This window comes from Mesoplodon mirus (assembly GCF_964341445.2).
Source record: "Mesoplodon mirus genome assembly, chromosome: 12".
NCBI lineage: Eukaryota > Metazoa > Chordata > Mammalia > Artiodactyla > Ziphiidae > Mesoplodon > Mesoplodon mirus.
In genome coordinates, this window is record NC_138988.1 from 32,800,348 (window position 1) to 32,815,899 (window position 15,552).

General features: G+C 40.2%; 1 protein-coding gene across 8 annotated transcripts in view; it reads left to right on the top strand.

Annotated features, from left to right (window-relative positions):
* ERC2 (ELKS/RAB6-interacting/CAST family member 2) overlaps nt 1–15,552 on the top strand; it is a 968,268-nt gene that overhangs the window by 16,260 nt on the left and 936,456 nt on the right. For all 8 annotated transcript variants that reach the window (XR_014295433.1, XR_014295434.1, XR_014295435.1 and 5 more), the window contains exon 2: nt 14,612–15,408. Coding sequence is in view for 5 of the 8 variants with exons in the window: in XM_082637445.1 (XP_082493571.1) it covers nt 14,752–15,408 (657 nt within the window). In the remaining 3 variants the exon portion in view is untranslated. The remainder of the gene's footprint in view (nt 1–14,611; nt 15,409–15,552) is intronic.

Below are 15,552 nucleotides of genomic sequence, written 5' to 3' on the forward strand. Positions count from 1 at the left end.
ACATAAAGCTGGTGAGGTTTTTTTTTTTAAGCTCCTACACCTTTATAAAACTTAAATCAATTTAGAAATTAAGTACACGTCATATTACTAATTCAAATTAACAACATTAATTTAACCACATTAACTAAATTGCTGCTTGTAACTAGAATATGATGCCAACTATTCTGGGCCGGTTCTTTGGCAGTCAGCTGGTCTACCCTGCTGTGTGCTGGGTGATGACTCAATTCTCCCACCATATTCACAATATTCAACTTGTGCGAAACTTTGCTTCATGCTGAGGAGCTTGACATCCCTTACCTTTCACTGGGTGAGAACACATCATTTAGATTCCGAGGTCCATCTTTTTTTCTTTCTCTTTGGCGCATAGTGATTCCTTAGGGTACAGCTTGTTGCTCAAACTCAATGGGCATGGCTGCCGTGTTGATCAAAAATATCCTTACATTATTTGTTATCAGATTATTGAAATAAAAACAACCTTAATTTCTCACGAGGCTTGTAAATTCTTGAATATATGTGACTGTGGATCTGCCCCCCTCCTCCTTAGTTTTTGCTCAGGTTAAAAAACTGGATATTCTGGGTTCCCCTGGTGGCGCAGTGGTTGAGAGTCCACCTGCCGATGCAGGGGATGCGGGTTTGTGCCCCGGTCCGGGAGGATCCCACATGCCGCAGAGCGGCTGGGCCCGTGAGCCACGGCCGCTGAGCCTGCGCGTCGGGAGCCTGTGCTCCGCAACGGGAGAGGCCACAACAGTGAGAGGCCCGCGTACCGCAAAAAACAAAAACAAACAAACAAACAAAACTGGATATTCTCTCTCTGGTACTACTCTTTCTTTTATAGGACTCTCTCCATCTGAGACCATACCCTATTACTACCAGAAAGGGTCTCATCTATTTCCAATGTTCACAATACCTGGTAGCCATGCACAATAACTGGAGTTGCTTGTGTAAACCTGAATAAAGGGGCTATTGTTTTCCTTTGAAATGGAGGAACTTGAGTCCCTGGAAGGTCAGAAACAATACTACAGATTTGTTCTTGAAATATTTGTTGAATAGATTTAAACCATGTCCTGTAATTTCCCTTTTAATATATTTTCCGGGATAAGCCTACACTTATCCATGCACTAAGAGATTTAATTCAGTCACTTGATGACTTAATGTAGTTATTGACTCTTATTCACTATAATTTCAGTTGTTATAGTGGTTACTGAATACTATTCAGCACCCTGAACCTGGCCCTTGCTAAAGTCTCATGTGACTCCTCCATGATGATCAGTCATATTTTTCAGAGACCTCAGAGTTAGGATATAACATTTATTCTTTACCTTCTTTCCAGAATACATAGATGAATGCTTGTCTCATTTGCACATTTAAGCCATTTTCCTTCCCTTATTATTGATTGTGTGTGTGTGTGTGTGGTTTTTTTTGGAATAGCTTACAATCTTTTTTTAAAAAAATAAATTTATTTTTGGCTGCGCTGGGTCTTCGTTGCTCCATGTGGGCTTTCTCTAGTTGCAGTGAGCAGGGCCTACTCCTGGTTGCGGTCCACGGGCTTCTCATTGTGGTGGCTTTTCTTGTTGCGGAGCACGGGCTCTAGGTGCGCGGGCTTCAGTAGTTGTGGCTCGCAGGGTCTAGAGCTCAGGCACAGTAGTTTTGGCGCACGGGCTTAGTTGCTCCGTGGCATGTGGGATCTTCCTGGACCAGGGCTCGAACCTGTGTCCCCTGCGTTGGCAGGCGGATTCTTAACCACTGCGCCACCAGGGAAGCCCCAGCTTACAATCTTTGCTAAAATTTTTCCTTGTGTATACGATTATGTGTATATTCTTTTATAGTAAAGGGCTATTTAGACATAATCCTTACATGTTGATTTTAAACGTAGAAAAATTTTGTGTGATTGGAGTTTTAGGGGCAAAGGGGTAGAGTTGTTATTCTTCTACCTTTCTATCATTTTCTCTGAAACATCTGTTAGTTGACAGATTGAAGATTTTTTTAGTGTAAGACCCAATAATTCCTGAACTTTTTTGTAAGTACACTATAGCTAGAGCTTTGCCAGTTGACATTTTACGTTTGCAGATTAAAGGAAATGCACAGATGTTTCAAAAACGAATCAGAAACCTTATTTATCTGTTCATTGCAACTAGTTTAATTTGTTACATTTATGAAACTTTATGAGGCAGTGAATAATGTTGTTATAATCAGCATATTATATTAACCATAATTTTAAAAAATTGATTTAGCATCTCAAATTATTTTTTTACTTTTACTGGTTGTTGTTTGGCATTTTATTGTATTTTAAACATGTGGATTTAGCTGTGTAGTAGCTAGTGGTCTATTCCTTTAACAAAAGTTTTTAGGTGCTTCAGATTTTAAATTTAATCCCTTAGAATAAACTGATAGTGTTTGAAATTAAAACAGAAGTTGTCCATGGAAAGTACAATTAACTAATACTTGGTGTACAGAGTCCTTACCTTGCAGTATAGGATATAGTCAGCCTCTGCACTTAAGCACCTTACCATAAAATATAGCCAAGGCAGCTGAACATGTAATCATGCTAAATCTGCACATGGAAAACAGTAATTATAAAATGAGTCTGGGGGCACTAAAGGAGAGAGTAGTGATATGTGGATGAGTATGTTTAAGTTGCAGAGAGTTTCTTGGAGAATGATGGAAAAGCATTTTTGAAAATCTCTGCTACCTGAAGCTGGACATTTTCCCCCCTGATTCATATCATTGTGGTATTTAAAGAGGAAATGGCTTATTATTAGGACTTCAATACCTACATATGTATGATATTGTAGCCGGCAGACAATGGGAAAATGTCTATTTTTCTTTCCAGTTTTAAAAAATGGTTGATGTCTTGAGCATTTTTGCATAGAGGACTGAGTTTGACTCAGGAGTCCGACAAAGCAAACTTAGTGGACTGAGAGAATTCTAAGACAACTTTCAGGTTTAAAACCACTGTGCCCTGTTCTGGTAGCCTTGGGCGTATTAAAGTCAGCTTTTACTGAGCATTAGCTGTGTGCTGGGCATTGTACTAATTACTTTTAATCTATTGTGTTATTTAATCTTTTCCAAATCACTATGGAAAGTACCACAATTATACTCATTTTACAAATGAGAAAAGTGAGGATTGGAGAAGTGAAGTAATTTGCTTAAGGCTACACATTAAGAAATTAGAGATATGACTCCAACCAGGTCTGATATTGAGGTCCCCTCTTTCCTTTTTTAAAACACTATGTATCACCTCTCTGGCTACAATTACAAAATTATTACATTAAATGCCATGGAAGTAATTTCAATCATATAATGAAAATGTCATAATATTACACATATTCTTTCAAATATTCAAAAACTGTTTTATGTATCTCCTGTGTACCCTTAGCTCTGGGCAGGAAGAGCACCTGCACAGGGCCTGAGGCTTTAGAGGGCCCACTCTGGCCCTCATCTGCCTGCACCTTCCCCATGGGGGAGGAAGAGTCTGCGGGACCAACAGGCCTGGGATCTGCCTGCTTAAGTGACCCTGAGTGGTCTTCCAAGGTCTGCTTGGGCTTCTTTGCCAGATCTGTCCTCCTGAGGACAAACCATGCTACACTGTGCACACCGTTAGACCTAGAGTTGCTGAGGGGTACTTATTTGTGAAAGTATAGACCAGGTGTCAGGAAACTACTGCCTTTGGGCTAAGTCCGCCTAACACCTGTTTTTATAAATAAAGTTTTATTGGAACACACCCACACTCATTTGGTTATAAGTTGTCTATGGCTGCTTTTGTGCTGAAGTGGCAGAGTGAGTAGTTGTTACAGATACCAAATAGCCCACAAAGCCTAAAATATTTACTATCTGGTCTTTTTTAGAAAAAGTTTGCTGGCCCCTGGTGTAGACAGAGCTAGCTTAGTGTGCAGGGTGCAGAATTCACATATGTGAGGCCCCTGGGGTGTGGTTGAGCCAGGAGCGGGGAGAGAAGGATGTTGGCTGGGAGAAGGCCTGCCTCTTGCCACCATGTTTTGGCCAGAGCTCTGAAGAGCCCAGGAATTCTAAGTTCAAAATTCATACCTCATCTTCTACATCTTTATATTTGTCAAGGTAGGAAGATAAAATGCATTTTATTTACCAGTTTGTTACCTCGATTTATAACTGTAAAATATATGGACATGTGGTACTTGGGCCTTTATTTGTATGCTAGCCCTGGGCCCCATATATGTTAGAACAAAAGTTAAGCCCTGCGGTACAGTGTAAGGGTTTAAAGTAGGAAGGAAGAGAGACCCCAACAAGTAATCACACAAATAAATATGGAATTATAATGTGTGGAAGTGCTTTTGGGTCATATATGGATGACTCAGAAACCTTGCTTCAAGTTTCACTTGTCCAAATTAAACCAAAAATGCTGGAACCCACCTGCCAACTTAGCTGGAAGTTCTAGGTCTTTCCACTAGGGCTCCTCCCATCTTTCTCCACTTCTCCCCATCTCCCTGCCTGACCCCTACCCCAGGATTTCACTATCCTAAAGTGAGGGGGATATGGGTATAGATCCCACACCCAAGCCCAGAGATGTTCTGTCCAACAGTTATACCACATGATTTCTTCTTTGAGCCACAAGGTTTTTCTGTTGAGGCTGGTCTTCCTCAGATGAAAGATGCTGTGGGTCCCTGTGTGGTCCCCAGTATATGGTCCCACAAGGGAAGGCCAATCCAGTCTCCTAGTGACCAAGCTCAGCCACTGGTGTGCCATGCGTGGTGCAGCAGATGCTGTATCAGCACTCATGGCCTGTATTGGAACATGAGGACTTTTTCTTGGTCTCCATGTAGCACAGGCTGGAAGTGCCAGGGGAGCAGCCCTCTGCCAATGATGAACGGGTCCCTTGCCTTTACAGAGGTGCACCTATGAGCCAGGTTCTACACTGCCTCCCAGAACTCCTTGAGCAGGATTGAGCCCAGTTGTCCACAGCAGAAATTTCCTTGAAAATGCACCCTATATTCACTTCCTTCACTTCCTTGCCTTAGTACCAAACTCTCCCTTCAGTACTTCCTGGGATTACCTTCTAAATGAACCACCTGCACCCCAATCCTTGTCACATTGTCTTCTGCGGGGAACCCTACTGGGGTACGTGGACCTCCTCATGAGTTACAGCCCCACCCCATGCACAGCGTTGTGCCCCACTGCACAGGCTCCACTTGGCATGGCAGGACCTCTAGGAGCTTCCTGCCTCACCTGCATGCTTTGTCCATACAAGCTTCTCCACGGCTCCTGGGTCACTTGTCTTGAGTCCCAGTCACCAACCTGGACTCCCTCTTATCTTTTTTTTTTTTTTTTTCCCGGTATGCGGGCCGCTCACTGTTGTGGCCTCTCCCATTGTGGAGCACAGGCTCCGGATGCGCAGGCTCAGCGGCCATGGCTCACGGGCCTAGCCGCTCCGCGGCATGTGGGATCTTCCCGGACCGGGGCACGAACCCGTGTCCCCTGCATCGGCAGGCGGACTCTCAACCACTGCGCCACCAGGGAAGCCCCTCCCTCTTATCTTGAAGTAATTATTTCTGGAAACTCTAGTCTTGTTTGCAACCATATTCATCTCCTCCCACAGATCTCATTTACTCTGAATCCTGGACATTATGACTGGGGTGTCAATGACTTTCTTCCCTGAAGGCTCCAGAATCTTTTGTGCGTATCGATTCCTCTTCTCATGGTTTCCTTTTTTTTTTTTTTTCAAACCAAGAATCTGAGGAGGGGCAGCCTTGATGGGGTTACAAAAGGCTTTCTTACACCTTACCTAGTGGATCCAGGCTACTTGGTCACCCTATTTAGCCTAAACAAGAGAGACACTTAGACAACCCTTGCAGGGCGATAAAGTCAGCTTCTCTTTCTTTAAAAAAAAAAAAAGTTATTTATTTATTTGGCTGCTCCAGGTCTTAGTTGTGGCACGCGGGATCTTTGTTGCCTCGTGCAGGATCTTTAGTTGCAGCATGCGCAGCTTCTCTTATAAAACAAAAAATACCATGTCTTTCATGTTATAAGAAAAAGCATTATGCTTTGAAACAGCATAGCTGAGAGACTTGATTTGGATGGGATAGACCTTGTGGAGGATATGCTGTCAGATGCTATGATCTAAAAGATGAAGAGGAATTAGCCTTGCAAAGAGAACAGCACATATGAAGGCTCTGAGACAGGAAGAGACTTGATGTGCTTGAGCAACAGAAAGAAGACCCAGGCAGTCAGTGAAGAAAGCAGCAAGAGAGGATGCTGGAACAAGATCCTGTGTGGCCTTAGACCACAGGAAGGATTTTGGTCTTTGTCCAAAGAGCACTGGGAAACTTTGAAGGGTTTTAAGTGGGTAAGGGGAGACATTCTGTGATCAGAGTTGTTCCTTAAAATATTTAGTTTGGCTGGTGTGTGAGAAATAGAATGGAGGAGGATTAGAAAGTGGAGATGCCTTAGGAGGATATGGGATAGCTTAGGCAAGTCTTGCTGGTGCAATAGGGTGGTGATAGTAGAAGTGGAAACAAGGAACAAACAGATCAAGAGAGATTGTGGAGGTAGAATTGATAGGATTTGGTGACGGACTTGAAGTAGGTGGTAAAGGAGAGCAAATTTTTATTTAAGATCTTTTATATGAGTAGAAATAGTAAAACTTAAATGCCTTTAGGGAAAAACATGAAAAGGGGGAATCAGACTGTTAAAAGGTAATAGGGAATGGAGGGGTCTGTGGCCAATGTGGAGGATGCATGCCCTTTCTCTAAGGGGCAGTTGCTGGTTGGTTCTGACCAGTCGTTGCCATGTAGGGAAGTGGGCTTGACATTGCCAGATTTTCAGATGTTTCAGGAGAAGCCAGAGTCTGGATTTTTATGTGAAATGGCTGTCTCTATGTTGGCAACTAGATCAAAATTCTAAAGAACACCGTGCTAGCCATGATACCACACATCTATAGGCAGCGTCTGGCTCCTGGCCACTTCTTGCTTAAGATCTATTCTACACCATGTCTTCCTCTAGAAAGGCTTTAGAATTAACTGTAATCTGTGACACAAAATATTTTAAAAGTTAGGGATGCCAATAGGAAAAAAAATGATATGTTAAGTTGGGCTAAATCTTGGGAGATAGCAATGATCTCAGCTCACACAGTCTGTCAGCAGGGCTCAGGTGATGGGCTGAGGTTGAGATCTGTGGAAATAAACTTAACCTACTTTAGAGCAGAGAGCAGGAAGTGCTTTTTTCTTAAAATAGACCATTCCAGACCATGATAGTCTGAGATACTTGAGGTAGACAGGAATCAGGGCTCTTTCCACCTTTTTTCCCCCTGAGCTACAGTTCGAGTCCCTTTTAAGAGAGTGAGTGAATGAGTGTTTATTTTACTTATGAATCCATATGTAATTAGAGAAAGTATTCAAATAGGTTCATAAAACCTATAAGATTTTTAATTTTATTTTGCGTTTGAACCTTAAATGGAACCTACCCTTGGACTTCGAATTTTATTTACAAGGTGGTTTAAAGATGTGTAGTTAATTTCTTTGGTGTTATATTCAGCCATATTTGTCTGTTTCTGTGCACAGCTTAACCTAATTAATAATTTGTCTTTCTTAAGACTGTACCTCGCAAATATATAAACCCTCTTTAAGGGTTTATAAGGAAGCTCAATGATTGAGCCTATCTTGGCTTCATAATAATAATTAAAACAATAAGGTCTTAACTGCTACCTCATTTCCTATAATGTATTTATAGGTGGGTGGAGAAGCACAGAAATGGTTTTCTTGAAGTCAGTAATGGGAAATAAGAGTCGTTGCATTATTGATTGGTGAATAAAGTTGATCTTGCTCTTTCTCAGAGATTCATTTTATAGAACTAAGAAATAAAACCAAATCAGGATGGATGAGAATTAGGAGACAACAACTAAAAAAAGCCTGAGTGTCAAAACAAGTACCCAAAAATATATCAGGAGACTTAAACACATCTGGGGTGGGGGGTTTGGGAGTGACTCAGTAGAACAGGAAGGAATCAGAAGACTTAGGAGGACTTGTTAACCATGGGAACTCGCCTTTGCTTTACCTTGTCAACTGAGCCTTTTCATTTGTGAAATCGACATCACTCTATGTGCTTCAGCTTTAGGGGTGAAATTGTTCCAGGAAACCATCCCTGCTCTTTGTAAATTTGGTGGAAGAGACTAATTCCAAAATAAAGGGTTGGGCCTAGGTTGCTAATTAAAATTTACTGTTAAGAAGCAGATGTATAGGGGTAAAGAAATTATTGTTACCTTTTGATGTTCTCTGGAGTTCCTATTTGGTTTGATGTTATGTGGAATTATGCATAATACCTCTTGTCTGTTGTGACCTTGGAGTAAGAAACATCAACCTGTTTCCTCACTTCTTAGATACACAGCCTGCTGACGGTTGACTTGTGTTCCTTTTGACATTCTAGCTTCTTTGTTGAGTGTTTGAAAAAATAAATACAGAATTATATTTATTTCTTGTCCTAGAGGGTCAAAACTCCAAACAGTCATTAGTTTGATCTTCTGTATTTCTTGAAAGACTCATTTCTGAGTCTTTTGGGTCAGTTTCACGTCCCTGCCCTTAAAGCAGATTGTAGTTCCCGTAAGCATCTTCCCCTCACACTGGGTTAGGTCTGAGATGAAGAAAACTCTGAGAAAGTCTCTTCTAGTGGGTAAACTTCCCATAGACAGAAGCTGTCTGTCTTAATCACTGCTTTATCCCCAACTTTCAAGACTGGGAATTAAGCTGATGCTTAAAATATAATTATTACATGAATAAAGTTGAGTGTTCAGTGAAAAGTTTTCAGGTATTCCAAAGGGAAAAGGGGTTCTCTTGTCAAATAAATTTGGGAAAAGCTATCTTATATACTGAATTTTGGAACAGTTACAATACACCTTAGTGTCCTAAAGTCTCTGAGATATCTAGGTGTAAAATCAAAACCCCATTAAGCCTTGTTTATTTGAACATTTAGGAACTGTTGAGAAAGCGGTGGCCTAAAGCAGAGCTGGTGTAGCACACTATTGGTATTTAATAAATATTTCTTAAGGTGTGTTTACTGAATATGCTGTGATCCTGAGTTGGTTAATTCAGAGATTTTTAGTAGCTTCAAGAGAAGATGGTGGATTCTTGGCTATGTTGAGAGAAAAGACTAGAGGCTGTGGAGGAAAAACAGCCAAGGGTGAGGGTGTGAGTGTCAACATTTCTGAGGGGAATTTTGATAGTGGGTATCAAGAGCCTTTAAATTTCAAAATCTTACTTCTAGAACTTAATCCTCGGGAAGTAATAATAGATGTATACAAAGCTTTATCAATCAGAATATTAATTATGTTAATTTTATTTTAAAAAGAAATTACCTACGTGTCCCGTAATAGGTGATTGGTTGAGGAAATGATTAGATAGCCATTCAATGAAACATTAAGTGACTGTTTCAGTTCTTTTGCTATGTAAAAAACAACAACCAAAATCCTCCAAACTCAGGAGGCTTTAAACTACAACTTATTATTTTCCATCACTACGTGGGTGATTGGGTGGTCCTTCATGTTACACATAATGTTGACTGTCACTCATGCAGCTGATTTCAGATGGCAGCTGGGCTGGGCTGGGCTGAGGTCCAAGATGGCTTGTCTTAACAGTCTGGCATCTTAGTGCTGGCTGTTGGCTAGGATACTTTGGTTCTCCTTCTTATGGTCTCTCTATCTCCATGTAGTATCTCATCTTCCAGGGCCTTTCTGTGTGGTTTCTCTTTCCAGTAGGATAGCTTGAACCTTACATCTCTGGTTTTTAAGAGAGCAGAAACAGAAGCTGCTAGGCCTCTTCAAGGCTAGGCCCAGAGCTAGAACAGTGTCACTTCTGTAGCATCTGTTGGTCAAAGCTGTCATGAAGCCAGCCCAGATTCAAGTAGAAGGGAAATAGAATCCATTTCTTAATGGAAGGAGAGACAAATTGTACAGGAAGGGGAGGAATTTTGGTGGCCATCTTTGGAGACTTATGATGGCCATTAAAAATCATGTTCTATCAAAATATCTTATGGCATTAATGTTAAGTGGAAAAAATGTTAAGAATAAAACATTGAGGAAAAAGATAGCACAAGACTTTATATGGAATATAATAAGGATTTTGTCTAAAATTATACATACACACGCAGTTAAAAGGAATTGGAAGCAATGACATCAACTTGTTAGCAGAGGTTGTCTGTGAGTGACAAAATTGAGAGTGTTTTCATTTTCTTCTGTACACATATATGAATTTAAAAATTTTCTGTATCATCTATTAGTTGTTTTAATCACTTATTGGGCCATTGAGAAAGTCTTGACAAATTTCAAAGATTAGAAGATATATGTATTAAGTTCTATGATCCCAGTGCCATAACATTAGTACTACAAAGTTTTAGCCAAAAACTTCTATCTACTTTGACATTTAAATATATCCTGAATATTCCCTGGGGTAGAAAAAAATTCAAAAGAAAAGCTGTTTACAGAAGAGTTCTATACATAAAACATATGCAGCCAGTGTGTGTAATCTTACATGCATTCATCAGAAAATATGATTGATGATAAATGAACATTTACTGCAAAACGGAAAATGTAACTAAACACAAAGGAAATAGAAATTATTAAGGATAAAGAGATATTGATGAAATGGAAGGCAAACTGTAGTAAAATGTATCAGTAAAACAAAAAAATGTATCTTTAAAACACTAAAAAATAGACAAGAATCTGTCATATTGTCATCAAGAGAAACAGAAAAATACAAACAACATTAGGAATGAGATGGAGACATAACTTGAAGAGATTTTTAAAATTTGAAGGAAAAGTTATACAGAGCAATACCAGGAAGACTGAAAAATCTCGATGGAGCAGACTGTTTCTCAAGAAACATTTTAATGATCATTGACAGAAAATAGGCAGCAAATCTGAATAGATCAATAAACATAGTAAAAAGTGAAAAAATAATCAACAACTAAGCCCATTTAATTTTATGGGTATGTTCTACCAAACATTTCAGGAATAGAGAGTCTTTATTATGCTAACTGTTCCAGAACATATGAAAAATGGAAAGCTTCTCAATCCATTCTATGACACTAAACTACCGACACTAAAGCTAGAAAAGGAGAATGCAAATATTTAAAGAAACATTATTTCAAGCTAGTTAATATATCTGTGCATGTTATGTCATGTGTGTGTTGTGTGTGTGTGTATTTCCAGAAGGAGCAAATCCACTTTAGTTTGTTGGTTGTTGCAATTCTCCAAAGCCTTGGCCAGCTGGGCTGGTAATATCGCTGCAGGTTAAATCTGTGTGGGTGTAAATTTTACTGAATTCGGATTGGGACTTCAAACCTGGCTAGGGACCTCAGAAATGTCTGCCTCTAGACACAAGAGAAGAGAGAGAAGGACAAGTTAGATTTTATCACTTCTTGAAAGATACATCTGTAAGTGGTGGCTTAGCTAGGACCTAGATTCTAAACATAGCAAAAATAACAATTTAACTATTGGAATTATAGAAGGAAAAAAATATTTTCTTAAGTTGATAGTGATGAACAGGTACATTAAGAGAAAAGTTCTCAGAAGATAACCTAACTTTACACCTCAAGGAACTAGAAAAAGAACAAAGTAATCCCCAAATTAGCAGGAGGAAGAAAATAACAAAGATCAGAGTAGAAATAAATAAAGACTAAAAAGACAATGGCAAAGATATTTATTATAGAAAATTTAGAACATGCAAATAAACAAAAGGAAGAAAATGAAAACCATTTTGAACCCCATCACTGTTAACATTTTGATGTGTGTTGTTCCAGTCTTCTCTGCAAGCTAGTGTGTATGTATATGTGTTTTACAATGTGAATTGACCATAAAAATGTTTTTGAGTCTACTTTTCCCCCCACTACTAGTATGTCTTGAGCATCTTTCCATCTCATGATTAATATTCGTTACATGTTACATATGTAATATGTATTACATAACGTTAAATATTCATGTAATGGTCACATTATTCCACTTTCTGCCTGTCTGTCTCATCATTTTTGTAAACGAATTCCTATTGTTGGAACCGTTGACTCACTTTTTTTAGAGAACAGATTATTCATGCAAAAAATTTTAGATACAAAATAATTTTTGTATATTTTCAAGGAAAACAAAATTAAGATTTGAGAAACATAAACGTTTGAAACTAAGTTTCTTAGTTAAGAACAGGTGTATAATTCTTTGGAGGGACTTTTTAGGAGAAAGCTGTATGCAAAATATTTCTTCATACTATATAGAGGACTCTCTAGGGCATAAATGACAGATACCCTAACTCGAATTGAACGTAGCAAAAAAGAAAATTTATGGGTGAATGTATCAGTTTTCTGTTGCCTCAGTAATGCTGCAAAACAACCAACCACAAAACATCAGTGACATACTCAGAAGTATTTATTTAGTCTATGAGTGTATGGGGCTCACTGGATCTCAGCTGGACTTACTCATGCATCTGTGGTCAGCTGCTTGTTTGCTAGGCAGCTCTGCTGATTTTGGCTGGGCTTACTCAAATGTCTTGGGATTGGCTGGCTATTGGCTAGGATACCTTGACTCTTATTTTATGTTTCTCATCTTTCAGCAGGCTAGACTAGGCATGTTCTGATTGCCATGGCAGAGGAAAATGAACAAGAGGGTAAACACACAAGTGCTATTTCAGGCCTCTGCTTGCTTCCCATTTGCTATCACATTATTGGCCAAAGCAAGTCACATGACCGAACCCAGAGTCAGATTGGGAGGGCACAGCCAAGGACCCAGATACAGGAAGGGGTAAAGAATTGAGACCATTAATGTAGTCAGTCTACCTGGCATATGTAGCTAAAATGGCCTAGGGATAGATGTAGCGTCAGTGACTGCTGGATCCAGGGTTTCAAGTGATGTCACCCAGTTTGATTTCACACTATTCAAAGTTTGGCTCTGCTTTCCTTTGTGTTAGCTTCATTATCAGGGAAGCACTTTCCACATGGTAGTACTCAGAAGCTCTATCTTGAAAGCAAGTAATTCTAGCTAAAAAAGAGCTTATCTTTCCCTATTATTCCAGCTAAAGTCATGATAGGGAGTGTTTTTGGACCAATGTGGGTCACGTGCCCATCCGTAAACCAGCTATCATGTTTGGTGGATGGAATATGATGATTGGCCAGGACTGGGTCATGTTCTAACCACTGGCACCCTCCAGGATAGAATGGGGGGGAGTCAGCCTCACCTAAACCTAATGAACTGTGGATAGAGAGTTGGGAACAATTTCTCTAAGAGAAATAGAGAGTATTACCAGAAAGGTGGGGTGGGGTGGGAGAGCTGAGGGAGAATGAATGATAGGCAGGTAAAAAAAGATGTATAATGCTATTAATGCACTTATTGATACTACCAACAAAAACTATTTATTGACTATTCTGTGCTAGGTACCAAACTGGGTGTTTTAAAAGCATCATCTTTCCTATTTCTCACAATACTGAGTAAGGTGATTTTACCCACATTTTATTGATTAGAGAAGGGAAGCATGTAATAGTTAAAAAATTTGCCTAACATCACTCATCTTGTCACTGTTAGAATGGATATTTGAACCTCGATTGGCCCCTCTCCAAAATCTGTGGTCTTAGTGTTTAAAAGCTGAAGAAAAAGAAAGAACACTAAACATACCCTAAGAGGAAGAGCAGGAGGCCATGATGCACCCCATTAAGGCCATTTAGATCCTAACACTGAAGGGATAATCACAATCCTGTAGCCCTAGCTACGTAAATCTGCACCAAAGTACTTGAGTAACCATGACAGGGAGCTTTTCTCTAGGTGTTGTGGGACCAGGAACTCTGACATGGGGGACTGTTTCCCTGTGCCATTTCTGTACAGTTGTAGAGTGGTTAATATGAATATTTATGTCAACCAAACTGGAAAAAAATTCTCAAAACACTAGCCTGAAAGATGTGTATGAAGGGGGAAAGAGACAGGACTGCCACGTTCCTTGGTGATAGCATTTATGATCTGGCTATATGTATAGGAGGCTTGTTGTTTGAGCCACCTGTTTCTTCTAGCTCCAAGATGGCCAATAGGTTCCGACTCATGTGTCAATACCATTTGGTTGGTAAACCATCTAGAGTGTTGCGTTGAGAAGAGTTCTGGATTTTGTGGGAAAGAGAACTGTGATGGATTAGTATTGTCTGTAATGGTTACAGGAGAGGGAGGTAACAGCCTGCTTGACTATTATTTGACATCCTAAGAGGCAACAACTTCTCAGAGTCACTGTCAAGCCACTTGTTTATGGGGGTCATGTCCCTAGGATGGAGTATTTTATAGCTAGGGTCTCTATGATACGGAATCCTATGGTGAATTTTTCTGGAGGTCCCTCCCAACTGTCACTTAGCACAGACTGAAATGCAGAGCTTCATTTTCTTAAGGAAAAATGAGCTTCTTTTTTGCTCTGAGAACTTTTCACCTTGCTTGGGAGCAGGGTGGGGAGGAGTTTACAAAATGTTTACATGTAGTAAGTAAAGTTTGGGGTCACTATTATTTTTAAATAAGCATGGGTGTGACTCTATCATTATCATCAATCTATCATCTATATATATTTTTTAAAAATATAATGCAATTAACATTCAGAGTTCTAAAGAAATTTGTTTTTGATTATCTTTTTTTCTCATTTTTCAGACCTCTGATTGGATGCATTTTCTGGTACAGACTATGAAAAGAATGCAGTGAAAATTCTGGCCAACAGTGGAAATATTGGCTTAATCTCCAACTTAGTATAGGATTCCTTCTTTTCTGTAGCACCTCATAATAGAAGAAAAATGTATGGAAGTGCAAGAACAATCACCAATCTGGAAGGTAGTCCTTCCAGATCTCCTCGTTTGCCAAGGTCTCCTCGTTTGGGCCACCGAAGAACAAGTAGTGGGGGAGGTGGAGGAACAGGCAAGACTCTGTCCATGGAGAATATCCAGTCCCTTAATGCAGCCTATGCTACGTCTGGACCCATGTATCTGAGTGATCATGAGGGGGTGGCTTCAACAACTTACCCAAAGGGCACCATGACTCTGGGAAGAGCCACAAATCGAGCTGTATATGGAGGCCGAGTCACAGCTATGGGGAGTAGTCCCAATATTGCCTCTGCTGGACTTTCCCACACAGATGTCCTTTCATACACGGATCAACATGGCGGTCTGACCAGCTCATCCCATCATCACCACCACCAGGTCCCCTCCATGTTGAGGCAGGTAAGGGATAGCACAATGTTAGACCTTCAAGCCCAGCTCAAGGAACTTCAGAGAGAGAATGACCTCCTCCGGAAAGAGCTAGACATCAAGGACAGCAAGTTGGGGTCTTCCATGAACAGTATTAAGACTTTCTGGAGTCCTGAGCTCAAGAAGGAGAGAGTCTTGAGGAAAGAAGAGGCAGCCCGGATGTCTGTCCTCAAGGAGCAGATGAGGGTTTCCCATGAAGAAAATCAGGTAGGTTACGACTCATCTCAGTGTTTTTCAGCCTTGGCTTCTCACGGAGTAATTGATGCTTTGCAGATGGTACCACGGCCTGTGCAGAAGAAAGTTTGGCATCATCAAGATAGCTATGGCTTAGTATGTGTTTGACTTGGAGAC